Source organism: Salmo trutta, chromosome 34, assembly GCF_901001165.1.
Source record: "Salmo trutta chromosome 34, fSalTru1.1, whole genome shotgun sequence".
In the NCBI taxonomy this organism is placed as follows: domain Eukaryota; kingdom Metazoa; phylum Chordata; class Actinopteri; order Salmoniformes; family Salmonidae; genus Salmo; species Salmo trutta.
The window spans coordinates 1,291,719-1,304,374 of NC_042990.1; the positions used below are offsets into that span (position 1 = coordinate 1,291,719).

Consider the following 12,656-nt stretch of genomic DNA (forward strand, 5'->3'; position numbering starts at 1 on the left):
CCGATATTTCCCCCTCATCAATTCAACAGTTTCCATTCTTCATCAAACCACCCCTCTGTCGTAATACCCGTTTTCTCATTGCCTGCTCACCGTTCTTATTGGGTGTTCTGTGTAGCAGATCCAGCAGAATCTTGTTTAGCCGATCCCTTTGCGCCTCCCTCCTGCCCAGTCCGGAGTGATGGAGGGGTGAGGAAGACATGGAGGGGAGGAGCTCCAGCACGTCAACCCCTCTCTCTGCCGTACCTTCCTCCAGCTCCCTATGCTCCTCTACCTCCTGCCCCGCCTCCTCCTCTTCTCCCTCCCTTGGCCCATCTGGTCGCGTGGGTTGGGCAGCGGTAGGGAGTGTGGGTTCTTCATGGGCATTGTCCATCTCCCCCTCCACCACTCTCATGTTTTCACTCTCCGGACGGAAGTCGTCACCCTGGTTGCATGGGGAAGCGTCGTCCTCACAGGCCCCTCCAACTCCTTTGGGGCGCTCGCTCTTCCAGGCCGAACGCCCCCCGTTCCTCTTGTAGTTGTCAGGAACATAGTGCGGCTGTGGCGAGGTTGGGAAGGAACAAAGGCTCTTTAATTTGACTTACAAGTTGCTCATACAGGACTTCATTTTTGGGATTATTTACAATTTGTTTTACTAACTGTGTATAAAGCTGGACCCCAATCTTCTCTCTTAGGATAACTAACGGTTTGCAAAAACGCCCAGGAAAAGAATGGTAGGCACATATCAGTCATCACTGGTGCCCAATCAACCTCTTTCATAAAACCACTTTGATACACTTCTCTGATTGGACTCAATTCAAGCCCATAACGAAACCTTATATCAATACTACCTCATCAAACTAGCCTCACTGAAACTACATACGGACACTTCAATACAAACAACTCCCACCCCGCCCCTCCTCTTCGACCCTCTTACCGAGAAGTCTCTCTTGGGGGCCAGCCTCTTTGGAAAGTGGTTGAAGGCATAGGGCTTAGTGCACACGGGGAAGCGGTTGCGGTGGATCTTGTAGAAGAGGTGCGCCGACTTGTCCAGGCGGTAGTCGCAGATGTACACGTCCTGCTCCTTCACTCCTTTCGGCCGTCCTGAAAAAAATAAAAAAACGCACCACAGGTCAGGTTAGGTAATTATGTGTGTTAGCTCAGTGTGTTTGTTTTGATCTCCCTTACAAAGTGTGTGTGCATGCGTGAGTCTCACCTTTGCAGTAGGTGTAGAGATCGAGGACGCAGCAGGTCCCAACCACGGCCTCCAGAGGGATGATCTCGTAGAGTGGCACACGGAACAGCTCGTTGTGGTAGAAGCGGCGCGAGGGCGAGTGGTGCGTCTCGTGGGGCCTGAAGTAATGATGGCCAAAGGCAAACCTCTCACCCCTATAGGACACCCACACAAGGAGACAAGAGCGAGTCAGAGGCAAAAATACAGCAATGAAATCGCTGATGTTGCTCAGCGCTGGCTCAATGGGGCGGTCCCTTTCCCCCTCCCTTACTTTTCACTCTTCCAGAGTTTCTCGATGCGGAAGATGTCCAGCTTGTCTCTGTTGACATGGGACAGGAGACGGTAGGACTGCCTGACCGGCTGTCCCTCTGGGGTGCGTCTGCTGTCCCGCATCAGGTACACACAGTCACCTGGTCAGACAGGTTACATAACATTATCATGATTTTTATTTATACATTTGTTTAAAAAAAACAAAAAAAGTTTTTCTCCCCAACTTCATGATTACGATCTTGTCTCATCGCTGCAACTCCCCAACGGGCTCCGGAAAGGTTGAGTCATGCGTCCTCCGAAACATGACCCACCAAGCCGCACTTCTTAACACTCGCTCGCTTAACCCGGAAGCCAGCTGCACTAATGTGTCGGAGGAAACACTGTTCAACTGACTACCGTAGTCAGCCTGCAGGCCCCCGGCCCGCCAGAAGGAGTCGCTAGAGCGCAATGAACCAAGTAAAGCCCCCCGGGCCAAAGCCTCGCCAAACACGGCCGACGCTGGGTCACAGCCGGTTGTGATACAGCCTGGGATCGGCTATAGTGATGCCGCAACACTGCGATGTAGAGCCTTAGATCGCTGCGCCACTCAGGAAGCCGGTATAAGGTGCATTTATCACACCCCAAGTTGCTATACAACAATTATTCCACGTGGCAAGCTGTGCAACTGACACAAAAACTCACTACAACATTGATGTGGCCTCATACATGGGGTTGCGTCCGAAATGGAACGCTATTACCTATATAATGCACTACTTTTGACCAGAGCCCTATACTTCTGAGCAGGGCCCTGTTCAAAAGTAGTGCACTATATAGGGCATAAGGTGCCATGGTTATAGTCCCCATCCATACCTTGGTGCAGCAGCAGTTCGTCTCGCAGCAGACAGATGTAGTAGATTGAGCCAGACTGGGCGTAGCTGGGCTGGGGCAGCATTGGCACCTCCTGGAGCACCAACGAGGCAGGATATGACATCAGATCAAACACGAAGATGAAACAAAAGACAAAGCATTCCTTTGAAATAACCACCTGTAAGGGGTGCCTGAAACAACAATGGCTATGTCCCAAATGGCACCCTATTCCCTGATACATTTACAAGGAGCAATCTGCGATTGGTACATCCATTTTTGGACTTGTAAATTACTGATTATATACCCATTGAATCTTGAAGAATATAACTTATGAAATGCCTTATGAGTTTAGTTCAACTGTCATTCCCTATCAGAAACCAAAATATAAGCTTGTCTTACTCCATTGTTGGTAAGCAATGTAATTGTAAACAAATACTGTGTAGCCTCAAAACATGGTTAAAACTGTACATTTGATATCATGGATGATCAGTCCCTGAATCCATTGCTCTGTGTATACATTTGAGATTGGTTGAACACCCCCATCGCTCCACTGTTTCCAAATCAGTGGCAGGGTGACGCTTTGTTAGTTTCAACTGCATATTGACCCTTTATTTACACTTTCTGTAAAGTGTGTTGTGACTGTTAAATGCACTTTAAAAAAACTGCAATTTGATTATCTTAGTTTTGGGATGTGCATATCACCTTTTTCTTCACTGACTGAACACATCTCTCATGGGCTGTTTCGCAATATGCATACTACTGTGCTATGAGCACGCAAATTGAAGCACGGGAGGGTAGGAGAATGAGTTCCAAATCAAAGTATGCGACGCAAAAGTTTATTGAAATGAATGGCGGCCATTATTTGAGCTTAAGCGAGAGAAAATAAACTCAGACTTCGGAATGAAATGTTGCCCATTCACATCTCATATGTTGCCTGATTGCAATATTTTATCTTTATACATTAATACATACAGTACTCATTTTGGCATGTTTACCTGCCTACAATACACACTTTAGTGTGTGTAGTTCGCAAGCCCATTGTAAGTCAATAGAGCGAACTGGCTAGTTAGCTAGCCACAAAGAACTGGTAACTAGCTAACCATGAAGGACTGACAGTCATCTACCTTGCAAAACATTATCTTAAGGTAGTTTTTGCCTGTTAAACTAGCTGGCTAGTGCAGGTTATTACGTTCAGTGAATGGGGGAGGTGATGCGTGACGTAATACAGTAGGGGGAGTGCGAGTGCTTCTCAAATGTAATACTTTATCCACACTCGTCCTCACAAGAACGCACTCAGAGCATCCACAAAGAATGCACTCGGAACATGAGTGTGGAGAATAGTATGCATATTGAGAAACACCCATCGTCTGATAACCCACCTGTGACCTTCCAGTGGGTTTCTTTTAGGGGTTGGAATGGAAATAATTTTCCAATTGTTTCATTCTGAATCATTTTGTTTCATTCCACTGTTCTGACCAGTAAAATAAAGCTGGAAGGTTTGAACACAAAAATAAAGTTATGGTTTATATCATTCCTTTCTGTTCCTTTTTAAACCTCTGAAATCATATATTTTTTTTAACATTTAGCTCGACATTGAATTACTTCACCAATCAGTGCAGATAGAGCAGCTTGCTATGGAGCGGGCAAGCTATAGTTGTTTACACACATTGGACAGACAAGGGTGGGGAGCAAGAGATGGTGGAGAAAGAGGCTTGGCTTGAAGTGCTGGGCATCTTGTTATGACATGCATTATCTGAATCAGGCCCCTCAGAATTATACCTACGCAGGAGTGGGTTTTATGAAGGAACTTTGAATGTCTTTGGCCTTCCGAGAGTTGGCTTAAATGTTGGACCAGAGCTAGTTAGCTAGCTAACATGTGTGTGTGCAGAGAGGCACCAGAAATAAAAACATATCTTACCTTTCTGTAGTTAATAAATCCAATGTGAAAAGTGATAACTATAGTATCCTTAACTATTATTGAAAAAGTTAATCTCTAATTAAAAATGTCTCTCCCTAATTTCAGAATCACACTTGTAACATCAGTAGGCTACAGTAGTCTATGCTCCGGCGAGGGAGGGGCTGGTAGCCCACACACACACACACTAGCAAAGATTTTTTGCTGGCAGCAGACACTGGAATACGTTTAGTGAGGGCTTTGCATAGGTGCTTTGTTGCATTTTTGGTGGGACTGGAAAATGCCCGGAACGTAAAATAACATTATTAACCAGCTCCCATGCTTTTAATATAATGGTTCTGTTCCGGAATAGTATAGATCACTTTCGTTCCCAGTTCTGATTCTGTCCCCCCCTCAAACAAATTGAGTTTTCTGTTCTGTTCCAACTTCTGGTTTCTATAGACCATGGGGTGTGATTGAGATTAGGTTAAGGGGGACAACACTCACCCTGTCCACAGGTCGGGGGTCGCACTGCTCACACAGGTAATGTTCCACCTCCGCCTCCAGCCGCATGCAGTCAAAGTGCTGCCACACCTGAGAGACAGACGCATCACCGTTTACCCTGTCACTACAATCACAGCCAAAACTAACGCTAACAATATATTAGACTACCACACTTCGTAATCTTTCCCACAATCAACTCGTGGTCTCAAAACATTGCTTCCACTGACAGGAACAAACACTCACCATTCACTCAGAATCATCAGGCAGGTACCACTACATTCAACTAGCCTGGAATCCAAACTGTATATTGCCTCAGGGATTAAGTAAGGAACTGATATTCAGTTTTATCCATATCCAGTTAGGCTAACCTTCAACAACAGGTTAAACTTCAACAACACAACTCGGAGCCTGCAATGTTTGGCTGTATCCCACGCTCTCTCACCATGCACTTCTCACACTGGATCATCAGGCCCTCGTCCTTGTACATGCCGCAGATGCAGCGGATGATGTCATCGTCCTTGTCGTGAGAGCCCGGCCAGCCCCCTCCGTGATGGTGGTGATGATGGGCGTGGTCTCGCTCCAGCGAATCCGAACTGTCCGCTTCGCTGGCTGTTTCTCCGACGATTTCGTCAATCTGGACAGCGGCTTCGTGGCGTGCGCCGTAGTAGGCCTTCCTCAGCCGGCACACGTCCCTCCCTACTGACGACTTCCGCCCGTAGTATTTCTGCTAGGATGGAGGGAGCATAGGGCAATGACGTTGAATTTGGAAAATACAGTTTGTGTGTTGTAAAGTGGAGTAAAAGACCAGCTTACGCCACAGCAACCTAAACAAGTTCGACCAGACTTCCAGAATCCCACTTAGAATTCTAAGCCCCTGCAAAATGATACATTCTCAGACAGATAGCAACAATGGCAAGAAGCTGCCATGTGGGGAATCGTGACTCGTATCAGCTTGTTGTGTCTTGTTATTGATACCATGTCTTCTTTTGAGGCGTTTTGACTCGTCACGTCTATGCTAATATGGCTAAAATTTGGTAGCTAGCTAACCACCAACTGTAATGGTGTATTTGGGAGACAAGTGCTCATTGTGCAAATGTATGCGTATTTTCAATAATGATTTGGAGAGGAAATATAGTTTACATGTTGTCAACAATCCTTTGATTCTAAAGCTAAACCCGCCTGTTTCGATCCACGGTTGCGCACACATTGGGTTTTGTTGCTAAATAACCCACCTGTCTATATGGTTGAGTACCCTTCAAAGGATTTGAGTGGTACTCACACATCCTCCACACAACACAAATGTAAATAAGAGTCCTCTGTGTGTAGGTGTGTGTGTAAAAAAGAGTCCTCTGTGTTTAGGTGTGTGTGTAAAGGATCAGTGGCTGTGTATATCCAATAAGGATGAGGGTTCTGGGAGACCCACCTCTGCGTTGCGGAACACTTTGAGCATGTCAGTGTCAAATGCCTCCACGGTCTTGTAGTGCCCTGTGGTGATTTGCTTCTCAATGGTACTCAGGTCCAGCGGGTCTGACACCTTCTCATAGTACTGCGTGTTCCTGGGGTAACACACACACACACACACACACACACACACACACACACACACACACACACACACACACACACACACACACACACACACACACACACACACACACACAAAGTCATGGGGTGAGAGTCAAAACTGTGCCTCTTGTCTCATGATTCCAAACATGATCGTTATCCAACACACTGAGGGTGTTGGATAACACACAAAGCGTCGCACAACACACCTACATACAGTAAACATCAATGAAAGAGCTAGCATGCACACACAAACAAACAAAAACATACCGCTTTCTTGAGGGTAGGTTTACCAGTGGAGCAGCAAGGGTCTGACCAGCTGAGTCTATGGAAAGAGAGATTATCTTCAGCAGAGTACCTTCTACTTTTATAGTGCCTAAATATACTCAGGGAAAAATGAGTCTGCACACTTCAATCAGATCTACAACAGCAGATGTTTGTAGAAGCAAAAGCCAAACAGGTAAGCCAGTAGTAGTGGTCAGTACACGCACATGGACTGAGTCCTGTTGAGACTGGGTTGCGTTACACAGAAGTGTTGACTTTGTCATGTCTTTGCCATTTGACCAGCAGTTTCTCTGAAGGCACCAGGGATGTTTAGAGACTAGGAAGTTCATGGGAAGTGTAACGTCTGCGTCCAGCTCACACTCCCAAACACGTAGATCCCCAGAACGCTGACCACTTTCCAGCTCACTGTCCAGATCCCAATCACCAGAATTCAAATCACCTGTTCACACACCTGCATGTCATCATCCCACAATATTTAGTTCAGTTCCTTGCACCCCATCACTGTGAGGTATTGTTTGTTTTGAGACACACTTCTCTCGGAGCACTGGTTTTTCCCATCCTTCACTCCTGCCGTGTAGGATAGTTTTTGCCTATTCCCTGCCTGTACTGTTGCCATTTTGGACCTACCGTGTATGACCTTCTGCCTGCCCCTGGACCCAGCTACCTGCCTTCTCCTAAGGTCCCTTCCAATAAACACCTGCTGCTCTCTGCGCTTGAAACCAGCTCTCTGTCTCCTATCGTGTTCAATACAGGAAGGAGTTCAGTGTGTGCACAAGTTTGTGAGTAAGTGATCGAGAGAGTGTGAGTGTGTGTATGCTGGAGAGGTGGTTGGTGTTTACAGGGAAGGCTGTAAACACCAGTACCAGTCAAAAGTTTGGACACACCTACTCATTCAAGGGTTTTTATTTGTAGAATAATAGTGAAGACATCAAAACCATGAAAAAACACATGAAATCATGTAGTAACCAAAAAACTGTTAAACAAATCAAAATATATTTGAAATTCTTCAAAGTAGCCACCCTTTGTCTTGATGACAGCTTTGCACACTCTTGGCATTCTTTCAACCAGCTTCATGAGGTAGTCACCTGGAATGCATTTCAATAAACAGGTGTGCCTTGTTAAAAGTTAATTTGTGGAATTTCTTTCCTTCTTAATGCGTTTGAGCCAATCAGTTGTGTTGTGACAAGGTAGGGGTGGTATAAAGAAAATCGCCCTATTTGGTAAAAGACCAAGTCCATATTATGGCAAGAACAGCTCAAATAAGCAAAGAGAAACAACAGTCCATCATTACTTTAAGACATGAAGGTCAGTCAATCTGGAAAATTTCAAGAACTTTTAAAGTTTCTTCAAGTGCAGTCGCAAAAACCATCAAGCGCAATGATGAAACTGGCTCTCACGAGGACCGCCACAGGAAAAGAAGACCCAGAGTTACCTCTGCTGCAGAGGATAAGTTCACTAGAGTTACCAACCTCAGAAATTGCCGTCCACATAAATGCTTCACAGAGTTCAAGTAACAGACACATCTCAACATCAACTGTTCTGAGGACGGTGTGAATCAGGCCTTCATAGTTGATCCGCTGCAAAGAAACCACTACTAAAGGACCCAAGAAACACGAGCAATGGACATTAGACCGGTGGAAATCTGTCCTTTGGTCTGATGAGTCCAAATTTGAGATTTTTGGTTTCCAACCGCTGTGTCTTTGTGAGACAGAGTGGGTGAACGGATGATCTCTGCATGTCTGGTTCCCATCATGAAGCATGGAGGAGAGTGTGTGATGGTGTGGGGGTGCTTTGCTGGTGACACTGTCAGTGATTTATTTAGAATTCAAGGCACACTTAACCAGCATGGCTATCACAGCATTCTGCAGCGATACACCATCCCATCTGGTTTGCGCTTAGTTGGACTATAATTTATTTTTCAACAGGACAATGACCCAACACACCTCCAGGCTGTGTAAGGGCTATTTGACCAAGGAGAGTGATGGAGTGCTGCATCAGATGACCTGGCCTCCACAATCACCCGACCTCAACCCAATTGAGATGGTTTGGGATGAGTTGGATCGCAGAGTGAAGGAAATGCCGCCAACAAGCGCTCAGCATATACGGGAACTAGTGATGCACTGATATGACATTTTTTTGTACAGTTAAATAGTTAACACACACACACGGACGCAGCGGTCTAAGGCACTGCATCTCAGTGCAAGAGGCGTCACTACAGTCCCTGGTTCGAATCCAGGCTGTATCACATCCGGCCGTGATTGGGAGTCCCATAGGGCGGCGCACAATTGGACCAGCGTCGTCCGGGTTTGGCCGGGGTAGGCCGTCATTGTGAATAAGAATTTGTTCTTAACTGACTTGCCTAGTTAAATAAAGGTTACACACACACCACAATGGCCAAAAAGTTATTTTGTTGACATTTACGTATGTCCCCATTACCAGTCAAATCGAAACCTATTTCTTTCACTTACTTGCTGTGCTGTTTCATTGTTCATTTGTTCAGTCGTTTCATTCTCAACCAGGATTTCTATGGAATGCATTTTCGGTCTTTGCGTGTCAAAAAAGATACACATCAAATAACACTATTTGATGTGTGAAATAAGATTGGTCAACAATCAGGACCTAAATATGACTGCACGTCACATAATACTTTTACATAGTTATTACACATTGATTACACTATCCCTCGTATTTCATATGCCACAACGATTCATCGATACGTATGATATGATGCTGGTAAATTTGTCTCGCGCACCATCAGTGCTGGTCATAAAAAAGCTAGCTAGCTCATGGATGCAAGCAATGTTCTTCCCCAAAAACATAGCAAATCGACAATCTGTTTCAGTAGCTATAGTTAGCAAGCTAACTATATAGCTAGGTATCATCATCTAAAATAACCCTAATTTATAAGACAGTTGTTATTTGATTAATGGTGGTCGGACCCATTTATGTGAAGCTAGCCAAAATAAGGATTAGCCACAATAGCGGACTTATTAGCACTTAGCCTTCAAAATAAAAAGTATGTCATTGGCAGTGATGCAAATCAATCCAAATAGTACAATTATGCCATAATTTAATAGATCATGCTAAACGAGGTTGGAATGTTGTTATATAAAATCAACAAAAGACAATAATATGTTAATTTGACAAAAATCTGTTGAAATCACACTGGATGGATTATACTTTTGAATTGCATTTTGGGCATCCTTATTTCACTGTACAGCCTTACCTATGGATTGTGGATCAATGACATGGGGTATCAGTCTACTCAGTGACACCCAGAGAACATTAGCGTCGTAGCTATTATTGCGGGACTCTGAAACAACTGAATTGAGCCACATCTATTGTCAACCTATGTGTATTGAACACTATTCCCGAGGAAAAACAATACTGAGTGGATGTTTTGGAGTCTAATAAATGTATTGGGTATTGAGTAGACTTATACCCCATTTCATTGATCCCCAATCCTTAGGTAAAGCTGTACAGTGCAATATGAAGATCAATACACACAATATGCTGACTGGGGAGGTGATTTCACACAGTCACACTCCTGCGATAAGAGCTACAACGCTAGTATTTGCATAAACTCAGTTGTGTTCTGTAGGTGTCACCGAGTAGACTGATACCCCATTTCATTGCTTCACATTCCAACCTGGTTTAACATTATCTAGTCTAAATATGGCATGAATCCACCAATTGTAAACGTCTTCAACACTTTCAAAAAGGTACTTTTATTTTGAAGGCAAACCGCAAAGTCCACTATTGTGCCTAATCCTTATTGTGGCTAGCATCACAACACATAACCCGGTCCGGTTGAGCCTCACTAGCCAGATGAAGCTAGCTGGCTGCTTATAACATTAACTTTGGGCAACAGGGTTAAGTAGCTGACTAGCTATTTATTTTCATGAACTGAAGTTCAATTTCAATAGGCAAACAACAAGTGGCTACCTTGCTAATACTTACTCACAAGAATTCCTAAATCATTGCTAAGAATGAAAATGACTGCAATTTCTACTGGTCATTGTTTTCAGGCTGGTTGTATTGGTGCTAGCTAGGTACCAAGCTAAAGGTAGCTAGCTACCCCAGAAGTTATGGTCAAACAAATAATGCTTTATTACCAACGTGGTATTGTAAACACATTGTTCGTGGCCGGTGTTTGCTTGTTTGCAGCTTCGACAGTGCTACTGATAGTAGTGGTGGCGCTTGGCTTGCACGTGCAAATTCATAACACCCAACATTCTATAAGAGAACTGTGTTATTTAATGCGTCAAATAGTGTTATTGTCAAATAGTATTATTTGACGTGTATCTTTTTTGACACGCAAAGTCCCAAACGGCATTCCATAGTATGTCGTGAAGCTAATGGCAGTAACGCCATTACTGTGTAACTCCAGTTGGGCAACATCTGAAAAATAGCGCACTTGGTAGTGTGTACCAGTGCTCGACCAGTCACGAAAGCCAACATCACCCACGACAGAGAATGGTTGATTGTCAAGGGCAATGAATTCCATTATCTTGGCGTTAATGGATTTCGCCTTTTGAGTTGTCTCGCTGAAATTCTCTTACTCTTTCAAATGACTGCTCGACTTGTTGACTGCTCGATCCACACAGCAGACATTGTGGGCTAGGTTAGGAATGCTGTGTTGCACGTGTAGCGCAAAATTTTACGTGGCGTCATTACGTCATGTACCTATGTTATATAGGTATGCACATCAGCTTTGACATTGGTTTTGCACATCGGCGTTAAACTACACATCGGGCCGATACCGGTGTTGGCATTTTTAGCTAATATCGTCCGATTCCGATATGTTCACCGATATATCGTACAACCCTAGTGGAAACTCCTTCAAGACTGTTGGAAAAGCATTCCAGGTGAAGCTGGCTGAGCGAATACCAAGAGTGTGCAAAGCTGTCATCAAGGCAAAGGGTGGCTACTTTGAAGAATAAAAAAAATAAAATATATTTAGATTTGTTTAACACTTTTTTGGTTACTACATGATTCCATGTGTTATTTCATAGTTTTGATGTCATCACTATTATTCTACAATGTAGAAACATTTTAAAAATAAAGAAAAACCGAACGAGTAGGTGTGTCCAAACTTTTGACTGGTACTGTAGCTAACTTGTTATGCAAGTGTTGCACAGCAACAGATGGAGAAAAACTACACCAGTCGAGTAATTAACTTCAACAATAATCTTCATTTTAATTTGACTTTACAAACAAACAACAAGAGGGCTTAATTGGAGTCTATTTCATCCGAGCCTAGGCCTACATTAAATAACTTAACTGGCTAAGGTAGGCTATGAGGCTTAACAACACCTTCCACAATAAGAAAATATATGGCCTAATAGAAGCAGGATTTGTTTTTATTAGCCCTAATTACAACTGCAACTGGCCAAAAAGGTAGCATCCTACATAAAACAATAATTGAAAGAAAAAAAGTTGATGTTTGTGTCTGAATGTCTGTATTGGGATAGCCTGCTCCTGTAAAGACAGAACAAACAGAAAATACTGTCAGCTTGAGAACTAAATATCCTTGGATAAGCACTCACAATAATGCTAGAATTTACTAAACTACAGTCATATAGGCCACTAAGTTACTTACTGTACTTAAAGTGAAAAGTTGCATTTCCCCTCGGACACGATCTTGTGGATGTCGGGTGAGATGGATGAGATTTTGATGCTCCTCGATTGACTTAAGTGAAAGCCGGTTCCTGTCGTGAGTCTATATTATGTTCATAGAGGAAAACGACTCGCAGGTGTAAATCGATCCAAACATTGTTAGCACATAAAATGCAAGTTTCTTTATTGTGCTGTATTCCTCTGAGCATGCCAAAACACACACAAGGACTACTACTACTACTACTGATCGCATCTCTGATTTGGCTCGATGTCTGGAATTCAATCAGCTCAGTTTGAATTGCGGCCTCATCCAGCGACGGTATCGTTTTCTTAGCAAGGGAGGAGTATTCTCCGCCTGGGCGGACTGTGAGAGGATCACGTACAAACGCAATGATATCCTTGGGCATGCTGTAGTCTTCAAATCTGGTGGAGAAGTTGTCCCTTAGCTGCTTGATGAAATCTTCC

The 12,656-nt window shown here is 43.9% G+C and overlaps 1 protein-coding gene across 7 annotated transcripts in view; it reads right to left on the minus strand.

The window, feature by feature from the left end:
* LOC115173287 (histone-lysine N-methyltransferase ASH1L) overlaps window positions 1–12,656 on the minus strand; it is a 52,794-nt gene that overhangs the window by 2,472 nt on the left and 37,666 nt on the right. For 4 of the 7 annotated variants that reach the window (XM_029731244.1, XM_029731248.1, XM_029731243.1 and 1 more), the window contains 9 exons: window positions 6,558–6,612; window positions 6,148–6,280; window positions 5,167–5,451; window positions 4,728–4,814; window positions 2,330–2,420; window positions 1,482–1,620; window positions 1,193–1,365; window positions 914–1,080; window positions 91–535 (listed from right to left, as the gene is read on the minus strand). In XM_029731244.1, coding sequence (XP_029587104.1) covers window positions 91–535; window positions 914–1,080; window positions 1,193–1,365; window positions 1,482–1,620; window positions 2,330–2,420; window positions 4,728–4,814; window positions 5,167–5,451; window positions 6,148–6,280; window positions 6,558–6,612 — 1,575 coding nt within the window. Of the gene's footprint in view, window positions 1–90; window positions 536–913; window positions 1,081–1,192; window positions 1,366–1,481; window positions 1,621–2,329; window positions 2,421–4,727; window positions 4,815–5,166; window positions 5,452–6,147; window positions 6,281–6,557; window positions 6,613–11,747; window positions 12,054–12,656 lie in introns of those variants that run through there. The other 3 variants (XM_029731249.1, XM_029731246.1, XM_029731250.1) reach the window with 2 other exon arrangements.